This window comes from Paramisgurnus dabryanus, chromosome 22 (genome assembly GCF_030506205.2).
Source record: "Paramisgurnus dabryanus chromosome 22, PD_genome_1.1, whole genome shotgun sequence".
Classification (NCBI taxonomy): domain Eukaryota; kingdom Metazoa; phylum Chordata; class Actinopteri; order Cypriniformes; family Cobitidae; genus Paramisgurnus; species Paramisgurnus dabryanus.
In genome coordinates, this window is record NC_133358.1 from 19,133,526 (window position 1) to 19,148,122 (window position 14,597).

Consider the following 14,597-nt stretch of genomic DNA (forward strand, 5'->3'; position numbering starts at 1 on the left):
CCAACAGAAATCAAGAAGACCCAAAGAGAAACACACCCAAACACGTAAAAAAAAACCTTCTTATCCGTTTTGCCACACAACATGGTAATCAATAACTTAAATGAGCTTTAATTCTGAAAGACTTTATCTTTACAATAAACTTCTTTTACAGAAGACCAAAATTATATTGCAAGGCAGGTGTTTCAGGCCCCATTACACTACACCAGATGCTTCACTTGAACTATGAGGGTGTGGCTGACCGTGTATAGGACTGAATTCGAGGAATATGGCTTTGGCGGGTACGAAGCCAACAGTCTCAGTTCAAAGTCCAGATAGTAGCTTCCCTCTTCGGGCGGGTACAAAGAGATCTCCGCTCCTTGTGTGGTGTTTGTTTTCACTCTGCTTCGGCTTGGAAAGCATCCAACCTATCTAAAAACTGTCACCTGGCCCCATAAAACAGAACTGCCCTATGCAAATCAGTGGGGCCTGAAGGGGGAAAGGTGTGGGAATAGTTTGGAACGGTAAACAAGTTTGGTTTCGTGCTCAGCAGATGTGAAATGTGCGAATGTGTGTGCTTTTTATAAATATTTCGTAATTTTAACCAAATCAGCTCTCTACAAAGGGAGGCAAAGAAAACAATTAAAACCAAGTTTTTATCCGATGGAAGGCAGCCAGTATTGCTGCAGATCAGGAAATCAGATCATAGAAATGTTTTGATGTCTGACAATGTTTTAAGAGTTACTCAGTTGGAACTGCAATCTAGTTTTCGTTAATAGATTTTGGCTACACACTATTTATAAAACAAACTTTTACATTTGGATTGAATGCGTGATACTCAAAAACAACGCTGTCTGAATTTAATTTCAGTCATCCATGAAGAGTCTACAGTAAGGTTAATGAATTATATTATGTGCAGGAAGGGCAAACTTAATTTATTAAAGGAATATTCCATTTTCTTAAAAGAAAAATCCAGATAATTTACTCACCACCATGTCATCCAAAATGTTGATGTCTTTCTTTATTCAGTCGAGAAGAAATTATGTTTTTTGAGGAAAACATTGCAGGATTTTTCCCATTTTAATGGACTTTAATAGACACCAACAATTAACACTTAACTCAACACGTAACAGTTTTTTTCAACGGAGTTTCAAAAGACTATAAACGATCCCAAACGAGGCATAAGGGTCTTATCTAGCAAAACGATTGTCATTTTTGACAATAAAAATAACAATTATACACTTTTAAAGCACAACTTCTCGTTTATATCCGGTCCAGCGCGGCCTAACGTAAATGCGTAGTGACGTAGGGAGGTCACGTGTTAAATATATAAAACGCACATTTGCGGACCATTTTAAACAATAAACTGCCACAAAGACATTAATTAGTATCAGTTGACGTACAACAACGTAGGAACGGTCCTCTTTCAACACACTTGTAAACACTGGGGCGGAGTTTCGCGTTCGTCCTCTGTGACCTCTTGACGTCATGACGTATTGCGTGGGGTCACGTTGGCGCATCACGACTGGATTTAGACGAGAAGTTGTGCTTTAAAAGTGTATATTTGTTATTTTTATTGTCAAAAATGACAATCGTTTTGCTAGATAAGACCCTTATGCCTCATTTGGGATCATTTATAGTCCTTTGAAACTCTGTTGAAAAAAACTGTTAAGTGTTAAGTATTAAATGTTGGGCTCTATTAAAGTCCATTACAATGAGTAAAATCCTGCAATGTTTTCCTCAAAAAACATAATTTCTTCTGGACTGAACAAAAAAAGACATCAACATTTTGGATGACATGGTGGTGAGTAAATTATCTGGATTTTTCTTTTAAGAAAATTGAATATTCCTTTAACATTGGCACAATTTATAATATTGATGTAGCTGCTGTAATAAAAAACAATAAGCCAATTAAACCATACATTAGTGATTTTTACCATGGTTAAGAGTATTTTTAATCACTAAAAAAACTGTAACCTGTTGTGTCTTACTGATAAATACACAAAAAAATCTAAATCTAAAGCAACTGTCCTGTGTTGTGTGGAACTTACAGTACATTACAAGGTATACATTTTGTATGTGTGGGTTCAAAACCATAACCTTTTGGGCTGCTAATGCAATGCTTTACCACTGAGCTATACCGAAGCATATGGGATAAAATTAAAATATGACAATTAAATAAATTATTAAATATTATTGTTGAGTTAGTGACACATGCAAGTCTCATCTGACAATACAGCTATAAATTGGGGTATATGCATAACTTGGTAAGGCAAAAAAGTATGTTTAAAGCATTTTTTTAATAAAATGCATTTTCAGAAGCTCAAAAAATACCAAAACCTCTCATCATCAAAAAAAAGAGATGAAAATGAAAATGTCAGCGATGGGAAGTCACTTAAAAAAGGGAAGCTGATGAGAGGCAAAAACAACTGAAAGGTCACATGTGTAATGAAGGAAGGAGGGCTGAGGATGTGCCGATGTGTTCCACTCACCTTGCAGAGGTGCACAACCATTCTCTATCGGTGCAGTGAGATGCATGCAGAAAAGCAAGAGAAGACATGAGTGAACAGAACAAAAGAGAGAGAGAGAATGGGTGGGCGAGAGAGATAGAGAGTACTGCAATGGAAAATAATAAGTTGATTCAATGCTGAATTGAGAACGACATGAGAAGAAGAAGCAATCCACAGTGGACATGAAAGCTCCAGTGGCTGATGGGACATGGCACATGTTAGGTCAAAATCTCATTCCCAATACTGGGTAAATATTGCACCGAACACATGTTGGGTTAAGGGACACTCCACTTTTTTGGAAAATATGCTCTTTTCCAGCTTCCCTAGAGTTAAACATTTGATTCTTACCGTTTTGGAATCCATTAAGCCCATCTCCGGATCTGGCAGTACCACTTTTAGCATAGCTTAGCATAATCCATTGAATCTGATTAGACCATTAGCATCACACTCAAAACTGATCAAAGGGTTTCAATATTTTCCTATTTAAAACTTTTTAACCCTTCTGTAGTTACATGGTGTACTAAGACCGACGGGAAATTAAAAAAGTTGTGATTTTCTAGGTCGATATGGCTGGGAACTATACTTCTTATTCCACCGTAATAATCAAGGACTTTGCTGTTGTACAATGGCTGCAGCAGGTGTAGTGATATTATGCAGCGGCCAAAAATAGTCCCCTGCTAATGAAAGTTACCAGGGGACTATTTTCGGACACTGGATAATATCATTGCGCCTGCTGCAGCCATGGTCAAGTTTTAATGGTCAAGAAGAGTCAAGTTTTAAATAGGAAAAATATCAAAACTCTTTGGTCATTTTTGAGCGCAATGCTAATGGTCTAATCAGATTCAATGGATTAGGCTAAGCTATGCTAAAAGTTGTACCGCCAGACCAAGAGATCGGGTGAATGGATTCCAAAACGGTAAAAATAAAATGTTTAACTCAAGGGGAGCTGGAAAATGAGCCATTTTTTTAAAATGTTGAGTGCCCCTTTAATACTGGGTTGTTGAAACAACCGACCATAGGTTTATTAAATAACCCAACATGTGTTCTTGTGCATTTTTTACCCAACATTGAGTTAAAAATAACCCAGCAGAATTTAAAGTGTTGGTTACCTCTCGTTTGGCCAGCAGGACGTTGGGTACGATGTGTGGCAGACAGCGGCCCAGCATGAGCATAACACTCTGCTCACTGTCAGCGATTCGAGATACCTGAAAATCAAGGACATGGAAATTAAACGCAAGAATGTCATCGCATAAAGACGGTCAACAGCGAGTCATGGACATATAATTAACATTTAAAAGTGCACAGAGGCTTTCACTAAGACATGTCCTACAATTACAGCATAGCTGCAACCTAAGGACCTTTTCTGCTTTTGTGCTATGAACGTCTATTATGTGCCTATTAACTGGTAATGCATTCCTGTTAATTCACAAAAAAATAAAAAGCACCAGCCCCCCTGCATTTCTTGGTAATACCTATAATAATGATCTCTTATGACTGCTAATGATTGGTTATGGTAGTATAAAGGAACAGTTCACTCAAAAGAGAATGAATACTGACCCTCATGTCATTCCAAAACCATATGGCTTACTTTATTCCAACGTACACAAAAAGAGAAATAAATTATTCTTTGCATTTACAATTGATGGGGAGTCGTACAAGAAAACTACCATAAAAGCATCAACGACAGTGCACTATTTAAAGGAAAATACCACAGTTTTTCAATATTTTACTATGTTGTTACCTCAACTTAGACAAATTAATACATACCTATCTTTTTTCAATGTGTGCACTTCATCTTTGTACAGCGCTTCATGAATGTGTTAGCATTTAGCCTAGCCCCATTCATTCCTTAGGATCCAAACAGGGATGAATTTAGAAACCACCAAACACTTCCATGTTTTCCCTATTTTAAAGACTTTTGACCTCTGGCGTCGCAACATCATCACTCGTGCGAATTCAACCCCCTCTCGCTCAAATTTTTCTCAATATTACTGCGCCCGAGGTCGAAGTGCTGCAAACTAAGTGCTCTTCCGCCATACAATAAAGTTCTCATTTTTTATCCGCTTAAAAAATCTCTGTTTTATTTTGTGTCACCATACTTACTCGTGTAACTACTCATGTAACAGTCTTTAAATAGGGAAAACATGGAAGTGTTTGGTGGCTTCCAAATTCATCCCTGTTTGGATCCTAAGGAATGAATGGGGCTAGGCTAAATGATAACAAATTCACAAAACGCTATACAAAGATTAAGTGCACGCATTGAAAAACGTAGGTATGTATTAATTCATCTAAGTTGAGGTAAGAACAAAATAAAATACTGAAAAACGGTGGTGTGTTCCTTTAAAGTCTTCTGAAGTTGTAAGAAAGGTTTGACAAACAGACATAATTTTTTTCATACAGTGAGCTGTTAACCGTGTGACCAGATTGAGTCAGCGAATTCAAATGGAGAACCAGGTCAGTCTGAATCTTGAATGAATTATTCAGAGCAGTTTTATGAATCGTATCAACTGATTCATTGAAATGATCCAATTCACAAATTGTTAGAGCAGATGTCAAAAATTTTATAGGATAAAGACTTTAAATATGTGACCCTGGACCACAAAACAAGTCATAAGTAGCACATTTGTAGCAATAGCCAACAATACACTGTATGGGTCAAAATTATATTTTTTTGTTACAAATAAAGATATAAAGATTTTTTGTTCCATTAAGACATTTCGTAAATTTCCTACCATAAATATATTCAAAAATACATATATCATTAGCTTATTAACTTTAAAGGCAATTGCCTTAATATTTATATTTTTTGCACCCTCAGATCCAAGATTTTGAAATAGTCATATCTTGTTCAAAAATTTTCCTATCCTAACAAACAATACAAAAAAGCTTATTTATTCAGATTTCATATGATGTATAAATATTTTTTTATGAATTATTTCTTTAAATACCCTTACAGACTCCCTCCACGTGCTTGTGTGTGTACGCAACCTGATCACACTCACCTCTGAGCCCAGCCTACTGTCAGCAGACATTCGACAGAAGGACAAAAGAGCTTGGTGGAAGGCCGGAGACAGCTTTCTGCATGAGCAAACAAAACATGATTTAACAAGCCAAGCCTCCACCACCTCCGGTTACTGTACAACTGCACATATTAGCCATACTTTCCACACTACAGGACAAAACTTTGATATTTGAAGAATAAAAACAAGCAAAGGGTAATTCGTCTGAATCAGCCTCATGAGTTAAAATCTATTCAGAGCAGATGTGTAAAATGATGATGAGTGGAATATAAGGTGCCAGTCAGCATTGCTGTGAGGTGTTGGTGCAGAATGATGTTGTGCTTAATGCAGTGCTGCCACCTAGTGGCCAAAATAGCCAACAGTGTAATACATTTACAGTTATGCATTTGGTAGAAACTTTTATCTTAAGCGACTCAATCTAAACATTTGTTTTATCAATATGTTTTTTTTTTTTTTTTGGATCGTTTTTGAATCTCATCAGTCCATCACTGCATGAGTCATTATTGTGTCCGACGACTTAAAGAGTGCAAGTCTCACCTGTTGGGTTGATCAAACAGCACTGAGCCTTTGACTTGTGGACTCTTAGGCTTGAGTTTGTTGTGAGGTTGTGTAGTAGGAGTTGTGCCATCAGTGCAGTCAGTAGAGGTTGTTGTGGAAGTTGAGGTCTTTGTAGTGTTGCAGTCTGGGGTGTCATCTGTCTCTGTGACACCACGTATGTCCAAATACTGTCCATTGTCTAAAGGAGTCTTATCACACGGACGGTCTTTTCCACACTGAGCTGAGTTTATTACGGATGAGGGTTCCGATGAGACGTTCCTTTGAAGAGTCTGGATATCACTGCACATCCACACACAAATCAAAGTATTTAATATGTGACCCAGTGAAATTCAAGTTAAAGACTTATAATCTAATTATGAAATTGGGAGAATCAAAGTTTGATTTTATTCATTCATTTCAATCTTTGACATGACTTTAGTATATTAAAGATAGCAAGGTTACACTTCAAAAAATGACTTTCTTACTTAGAATTTTTGTCTTGTTTTCAGTAGAAATATCTAACAATTCTTAAATCAAGATGCATTTTCTTGATGAGCAAAATGCCCTAAGAAAATAAGTCAAGTTTTTAGACAAAACATATGCAATTTAAGTAAATTTGTGCTTAAAACAAGCATAATTATCTACCAATGGGGTGAGAAAATGTTGCTTAAATTAAGTTATAGGTTAAAAATATTTTTTAAACTTTTTTCTCACCCCATTAGCAGATATTTTTGCTTGTTTTAAGTTTAAATTTACTTGAATTGTATATTTTTTGTCTATAAACTAGACTTATTTTCTAAGGTCATTTTGCTCATCAAGAAAAAGCATCTTAATTTAAGAATTTTTAGAATTCTACTAAAAACAAGACAAAAATACTTAGTAAGAAAGTCATTTTTTGCAGTGTATATTTTTACAGAACGTTCTACTGAAAAAAACGATTCATTCAATTTACTCAATTTTTTTAAGGTAAGTGGTTGCAATCAATTTATTTAAGCTACATTTAAACAACAGTTCTTTGTTTTGTTTGGAGTTTCTATTTTTTTTTTTGTTTAAATGTAGCTTAAATAAATTGATTGCAACCACTTACCTTAAAAAAATTGAGTAAATTGAATGAATCATTTTTTTCAGTAGAACGTTCTGTAAAACGTTTTTTTTGATTTTTTTCAGTGTATGCAGGATGAGTTAATGTGGATGGCACAGAGATGATCTACCAAAAATCCCATAATACACTGCAAAAAACAGTGGGTATTGCTTTTGATACTGGATATTGATAGTTCATTGCCATTACAGGTATACTCTCTTATGTATATATAGAAAACCATCCTGCACTTTACCAACTGTACACTGTATATAACATTGAAATATGTCCTCCAATTTTGTACTGAGGAAAATATTTTTTACTGCCAAGTAGGGATGCACACCGATGTTTTTTTTGGGGGGGTACCAATTTAAACAGATAATTATTGGCCGATATCTGTATTTAACACTTGTATACAATACTATACAGTTGCCCTATTAGCTAGTTTATTTCTGCACAAATAATTTTTACTGAACATGGCAATTTGTGGTCTTTTTTCGAGATTTAAAAAAAGCCCAGACCGCAGACATTTCCCCGAAATACTCTTACTCTAATCGCATGGCTCATGTTTAAGAGTAATCTTTCACGTGATTAACTATGTGATTTACTATTCCCCCACCATCGCACGTCTGACAAATTATAATTAGTTTTACTTTGTTTTGGGAAGTATTTACTTTTGACAATTATTTTTTTTAAATGCTGGATTATGCAAAAGACAGATACATGGGTGCATCACTAACTGCAAGCATTTTGTGCTTTGATTTACCATATGTTTGATGTTTGAATATCATTACTGACTGTTTTATATAACAATTAAAAACAAGCAATGCAAACGCATCTAGAAAACAGATGCATAAAATGCACAGATCATGATGAATGACATGAAGAAAACTATTTAGGGAAGTGTAAATGCCATACAGAAAAATGTCAGCGATCAAAAGGTTATAATAATGTGAGGCTATTAAGCAGAAAAATGTGAAGTTTGTTATAAGAGCTCTCAAAAGTGCAAGAATACCGCTCATTATCATCCTGTCACTACTATTTATCCGTAACCCAACCATAACTTTCGACTCTAACTGCCAGGACCTCAGATAAATTAAGATCTTGCAATCTTTCAGCCGCACTCATCTTGATATATTTCCACCGAGAAATATGCTTTACATAAACATCAGCCGGCCGCGGTAGGACCCTGCTCAGACAGCAGTCATTAAATCTGACAGTAATCATAGGTTACTCTAACTATACTGCATCACGTGACAGGGTTCTGTTGTGCAAGCGCCGTGTGGTGACTCTTACCTTTGGAGCTTCTTAATCTGTTCAGCCAGACTCTGTTTCTCACTGTTCAACAAATTGATCTGAAATTCCAGCTCCTGAACAACTTTCTCTTGCTGCTAAGGATGACACCAAAATATTAATTGTGGGTTTATGATAAGTATTCCAAATTGTAAATTATGAATATGTTAACGGATGTGTAAATACCCGAATGCTTTCAGTTTGCTGCACAGGTTCCTGTAAACAGCAATTGCCAGGCAAATCGCTTGGATCAACACCGACAGCCACATCCACGGTATCCCGATGCAACGGCAGGCTGCCAGAGTTCCTGTAAAGCTGGAGCAAGTCTGACGGTTTGGGAATGTTAAGACCCACATCATCCCATAACTCAAAGTCCTGCAAAGTGTTGAACAAGAGAAATGAATTAACAAACAGATGTGTGCAATGCAGAAAAGAGATAAAACTGATGAATTAAAGATTACCTGATCGTCGTTTTCATCAGAGAATGTGATGGATGTTAATTTGTATTCATTTTTTAATAAATATTCATTAACTAAAAAGTTTAAGGCTCGCTTTTCAAGAGAGCGGATTGGTTCCTGAAAAGAAACATGTAGAATTATATTTAGTATGAATAGTAAAACCAAGTAATATGTTGAATAAATTACGTAAGGAATAATTGATAACGGATGATTGAATAATTTAAAAACAGTGCACAACGGAGTCAATTATTCTGCTTAAACCACAATTACCACAGACTATGGTTGCAAAGGGGCGGAACATTTTGGGAGACTCACCATGGGAACTTAATCTGGGGAATTTTGTAAAATTCCAAATTGGAAATTTACGGGAATTTATGGCAATTTACGGGAATTATTTGGAAATTTAGGGAAATTTATATAAACTATCTCATATACAAACATCATAAACATTTGGTTTGGTCATAAGAAGACATGCATTCAAGGTAATACAAATTTTAATAATGCCGTTTAAAAAAGGAAAGAAAAAATTACCCCAAACTTTTGAACGGTAGTGGGTATTGTTACAAAAAATATTTTAAATAAATTGTTCTTTGTTTTTAATACATCTCTTCTTTTTTAACTTTTTATTCATCAAAGAATCCTGATACTTGCGATCATCATGTCTAGATTTATTTAATCAAAAATCCTTCAGAAATCATTTTGGTAAACAGTGTGCTGTGTGCATGTGACTGAAGAATGTGCAGGGTAGAAATTCAACTGAAACTGCATTAAAATGTTGTTTTAAACTAAATTATGCTGCAAGATTTTTTTAACTTCATTTAAATTCCCTGTTAAATGCATTTCTACTATTTTTTTCATGCAATTCCCAGTTCATTCCCATTAATTCCCAAATATTTCCGATAATTCCCAAATATTCCCGTTAATTCCCATAGAAAGTTTCCAGCCTGAAAATTCCCAGAATTTTGCAACCCTACCGCAGACATTGCTCTGGTGGTTATTTTAAGACTTTTGACAGCTCAGGTGTGCGTTTATCGAAAAATAATGCATACCTGTAAAACATTTCTCAACCAATCAGAATAAAGCATTTAATCAACAGCCCTGTGGTATAAATGTGGATAATATTTATTACATATTAACATTTAAAGCAAACTTAATGGAAGATAACCTGAATTTCAGGACTGGATTTGTAGTTTTTCCTCTCTTGAGAGTGGATCTCACATTCTGATAGAAAGATAAACAAACAAAAAAGAAAGAAAAAGTGTGAGATGAAAATTTGACTGATGGCAGACATTACAAACTGCCTGTAGGAGTAAAAGTTCCTTTCATGTTAAGAAGGACTGAAGCGTGTAAAAGTTGAAAGTACGCCACCTGCAGCCTGTGTCAAGTTGGCACGCAGAGCCTGAATGGTCTCCTTGGCTTTTCGTAGTTCAAACTCCAGAACTGGACCAAGGAGAAGTGGGTCACACACAAACAGGCATCCAACCAAGAGAAGGGAACAAAGAGATAAAACAATGGGGGGAAAACAAAAGGATGGCCATGAAAACCAAAATCCAAAAAGAAAAACGACAACTTTTGTAAGGAGCTGAGGCAGAACTAAAACAGGAACATGCACACGCTATGGATCTAATGAACACATGCAGCATAGGTTGCTGTATGAGCTGCCAGATAACGAAAAAAAAATCACTTTTGTCCTATTTGATTCTTCAATTGTTTTAGTTTTTGTAAAAAGTTACTAGCTGCTGTCTGACCAGGGATTTAGAGAAAAGCAAAGTCTGTTTGTTATGAAGATCATAAATCGGTCAGCTCTTTCAAAATTGTGTATCTAAAAAAAAAAAAAAATTTAGAATAGTTCTGTTTTTGTACCCCGTTTGATTGACATGTAAAATGGTGATGTTGGAATTGCAAAAAAAAAATCATTTTCAAACCCTGAAAACCACTTGATGGTCCCACTCCAAATTCATGTCATTGATTGGTTGCGGTGTCGTGCTGATTTTTAAGCTAGATCAGTAAATAAAATTATAGTTACACACTTCAGATCTAAATTGAACTTGTTTTGCAAGTACAAATGTTACTTTAAAAAATTGCTTTACTGAAGAAAGCTCAAAAAAATAATCACAGCCCCTCCATCTTGTTCCCATACAAATGTAAATTGTAAATACAAAAAATAGATCAACCGCTGTTTATATTTGATCTTCATTGTAATAATGAGCAGTTCAATCAGAAAGGCGTTTGCTAGTCTGTGCAAAACCCTGCAGCAATCCTGCTAATGTGGACCGGCTGAGCGAGTACAGTAACAGAGTGGTAAACAAACAGAAGCATGAAGAACACACAACACTTTGCATGACTGTGAACTGATGATCAGCAGGTTGGATTCCCTCAAACTCTGATTCTTGATATGATTTTTGTGACATTATAGACACTTTCCATGAATACAGAAACAATTAAGTTTACCAATTACTTTTTAAGGCACAACTTATAATGCTTTTATTATTACGCAGTTCAAATAAACCATAAATAATTTATCTAGCATGAAAAGTAACTAATTTTCATCATAGGTTATTGAAAGAATTTTTTTTTACAACACAAATATTTATCTTTAATTTATGCAGAATATGCACATTCATGAATAACTAGGAAGCAAAAGAATCTCCATCAACAAGTACTTTCAACGGTGGTTGACATACAACATTACCTCCATACTAATATCTATATACTGCATATCTTGATTTGTGTATTATTCTTGGACCGTGTAAAAGCTAGTCATATCTGCCCAGTATCAGAGAACGAAAAATCAAAATGGAATATGAAGAGAAACGCTAACGCATTTATGCTGTTGATCAACAGAGCACAGGATGCAGGTTTAACAAACGAAACAATGTGAAAAAAAATTATTAAAAAAAAAAAAAAAGAAACAAAAAAGTGGCATAGGTGCTTGCCTGGATGGTTTGTGGTCCAGCATTGGAAAGAGAAATACTGGCATAAAGACCCATCAGACATCCAGTAAACCCCAGGTCAGACAGCCAGGGCTGTACTTATTGCTGAAGGGGTCAAGATTTAGGACGAGGTGCCCAATATGGAATACAAAAGTGACATTTCCCACAAAGCAAACTTATTCTGCTGCACGGTTCCTTAGGACTTTTACTTACCCACATATCACTATCAATATTCATACTCATAAGATGTATACAAAGCCCTTAAATTTATTTATTAAAAAGTGTAAGTTTCAGTACTAACTAGTAAAATCAATTACTATAGGTGTATATTTTGTAACAGGTGTATGTTAACCAATTGATACTGTATATTAAAGACTTGTATATACCAACGTATGCGGCGCCAACTGCAGAATTTTAATTTGAAGCGGTAACACTTTACAATAAGGCTGTATTTGTTAACAATTAGTTAATTCATTACTAATAAATTTATAAAATCAAGCATTGTAACTGTTAAAATTAACTAATGCACCATGAACTAACATCAAAACCTGTATTGACATGAACTAACATTAACAAGAATTAATAACTTTATTGTTCATTGTTTGTTCATGTTAGTTAATGCATTTATTAATGTTTACTAATACAACCTTATTGTAAAATGTTACCTATAAAAAACAGACTAAAAAAGGCTGAAAGACTAACCCTTGTATGATATTTTAGATCATTCAAATGCATTTTTTTGTTAAATCATTGCATCATGTAAGCTTTCAATACAAAAAACTCTTATTCAATGCAAAGCCGTGAAATATACATAAGAAAAGCTCAGATGCAAAAGCCTCTAAACTCCACCTCCTTCAAAACTGAGATGATGATATAAACAGATTTGCTTATTTACAAGAAAACATGTCAGACGCACTTAGAGGGTTTTGCGTCTGAGCTCTTCATATATTTCAGAAAAATGTGTGTTTGGCATTTGCAACCCTTTTGATGACTTATGTGTTCAACAAGTAACAAAACTATTTGAATTCAACTCAACTCTGCTAGGTTTTGGTTACAAGGAGGTATTACTGTGATTTTTTTTATTACTAACAATAGACAACTACATTTTGACCTGAAAAATCAATATTTGCCAGGATAAATTAGTCTGAAACCTGAAATCGACACAAAATAATGCAACAAATAGTCAAAAAAAAATGGTAGAGCAAACTAGCCAAGGCATTTATTAAAACCTGGAAATGACAAAAGAGAAGAAACCTGACATGCAGAAATGTTTTAAGAAATAAGAGATTTTCATTACCTGTTCAGCCCATTTACAAAGAAACGGTTTTGTGTTCATAACTGTTTGTTTACACTCCTGCTCATCTACAGTATGAAAATGCTCAGTGAACCATGTGTGATTCACATCAGTCACGAATGCCAAGAATCGTGTGTCATATACGGTAACACAGACCCAATCCTCTCTCGTAAAAGACTTTGGATCTAAACCACTAATAGTTTCCAGAAAACAAATAAAGCCAATTTCTTTTTATTTTGCCTGAAATATGGTCACATACTGTAAGTGCTGAATTGTGTTCTTGGAAGTTCAATGGCTTGGCCAATAAAAAAAATTTGTTCTTTGCCAGTTGTGGTCTAAATTTGCAATCAATGCTTAAAATTAGACCAAGTTTAAGATTTGCAGTGTTGAAATGATTGACAAAAAGCTGGAATTCAAAACAGCTACCATGTTCAAAACCACATTACCAATCACTGTGGCTAAGAAAAATTCATTGATCAGCCAAAAGTTGTGTCATAATTATAGGGCCCTATTTTAACGATCTAAGCGCATGGTCTAAAGCTCCTGGCGCACAGTATAAAAGAGGGTGTCCGAATCCACTTTTGATCATTTAACGATGCGAAAAAATGGTTTGTGCGCCTAGTGCACAGTCTAAAAGGGTTGTTTTTATTCTCGTAATGAGTAATATGTGTGTTTTGGGCATAACGTGCAATTAACCAATGAGAGTCTAATCTCCCATCCCTTTTAAAAGCCAGTTGTGCTGGTGCCATGCCGATTCCCTATTTAGATGGCGGAATTTGTAAACTAAAAAACATAAGCGGAAGAAGAAGACCACCCGTTTAAAATTGATGTTAAAAAATTGCATTTGTTGTTTTTATTTGTATTAAAATTTTATTTTTTGTATTCAAACCTTTGGAGTCTTTTTTAAAGTAATTTTCTTTCAGTCATGGAAGTTAAAATCGTAGGCTTTTAATCGTAAAAATAATTTCTCGTAATCGGTCCTCATTTATGTCCAAGAGACTCAATAATAATAATAATAATAATCTTTTAAATTTAAATTTTTATATTTAAACACGTTTGTGTGCTGTCCAGCGTTTATAGGCGCATATTACTAACGCGCTCTATAAATAACAAAAACAATATTGTGCCATTCACTTTAGACTAGGTTTTAGTTGGTCAATGGCGTAGTCCAGTGATTCTCAACGTTATTCCTGGAGACCCACTGCTCTGCACATTTTGTATGTCTCCCTTATTTAACACAACTGATTCAAATCATCTGCTCATTAGAAGAGATCTCATGAACTGAACTGATTGTGTCAGATGAAAGAGACATACAAAATGTGCAGAGCAGTGGGCCTCGAGGAACGGAGTTGAGAACCAGTGGCTTAGTCTATTTTAGTTGCCTCAAAATAGCAACGTACCAACAACGCGCCTGAACACACCTTGTTTTCAGACTAGAACGCCCATGGGCGCACAAATGGGCACAAATGCATTTGCTAGTTAAACAACGTGATGCTGG

General features: G+C 35.2%; 1 protein-coding gene across 11 annotated transcripts in view; it reads right to left on the reverse strand.

The window, feature by feature from the left end:
- The window catches only part of relch (RAB11 binding and LisH domain, coiled-coil and HEAT repeat containing), a 42,879-nt gene that overhangs the window by 21,020 nt on the left and 7,262 nt on the right, over positions 1 to 14,597 (reverse strand). For 4 of the 11 annotated variants that reach the window (XR_010529154.2, XM_065258084.2, XM_065258082.2 and 1 more), the window contains exons 3-11: positions 10,241 to 10,312; positions 10,038 to 10,093; positions 8,876 to 8,989; positions 8,601 to 8,789; positions 8,418 to 8,512; positions 6,044 to 6,343; positions 5,489 to 5,564; positions 3,596 to 3,691; positions 2,469 to 2,492 (exon numbers count right to left, since the gene is read on the reverse strand). Coding sequence is in view for 10 of the 11 variants with exons in the window: in XM_065258084.2 (XP_065114156.1) it covers positions 2,469 to 2,492; positions 3,596 to 3,691; positions 5,489 to 5,564; positions 6,044 to 6,343; positions 8,418 to 8,512; positions 8,601 to 8,789; positions 8,876 to 8,989; positions 10,038 to 10,093; positions 10,241 to 10,312 (1,022 nt within the window). In the remaining variant the exon portion in view is untranslated. The remainder of the gene's footprint in view (positions 1 to 2,468; positions 2,493 to 3,595; positions 3,692 to 5,488; positions 5,565 to 6,043; positions 6,344 to 8,417; positions 8,513 to 8,600; positions 8,790 to 8,875; positions 8,990 to 10,037; positions 10,094 to 10,240; positions 10,313 to 14,597) is intronic. The other 7 variants (XM_065258087.2, XM_065258086.2, XM_065258085.1 and 4 more) reach the window with 5 other exon arrangements.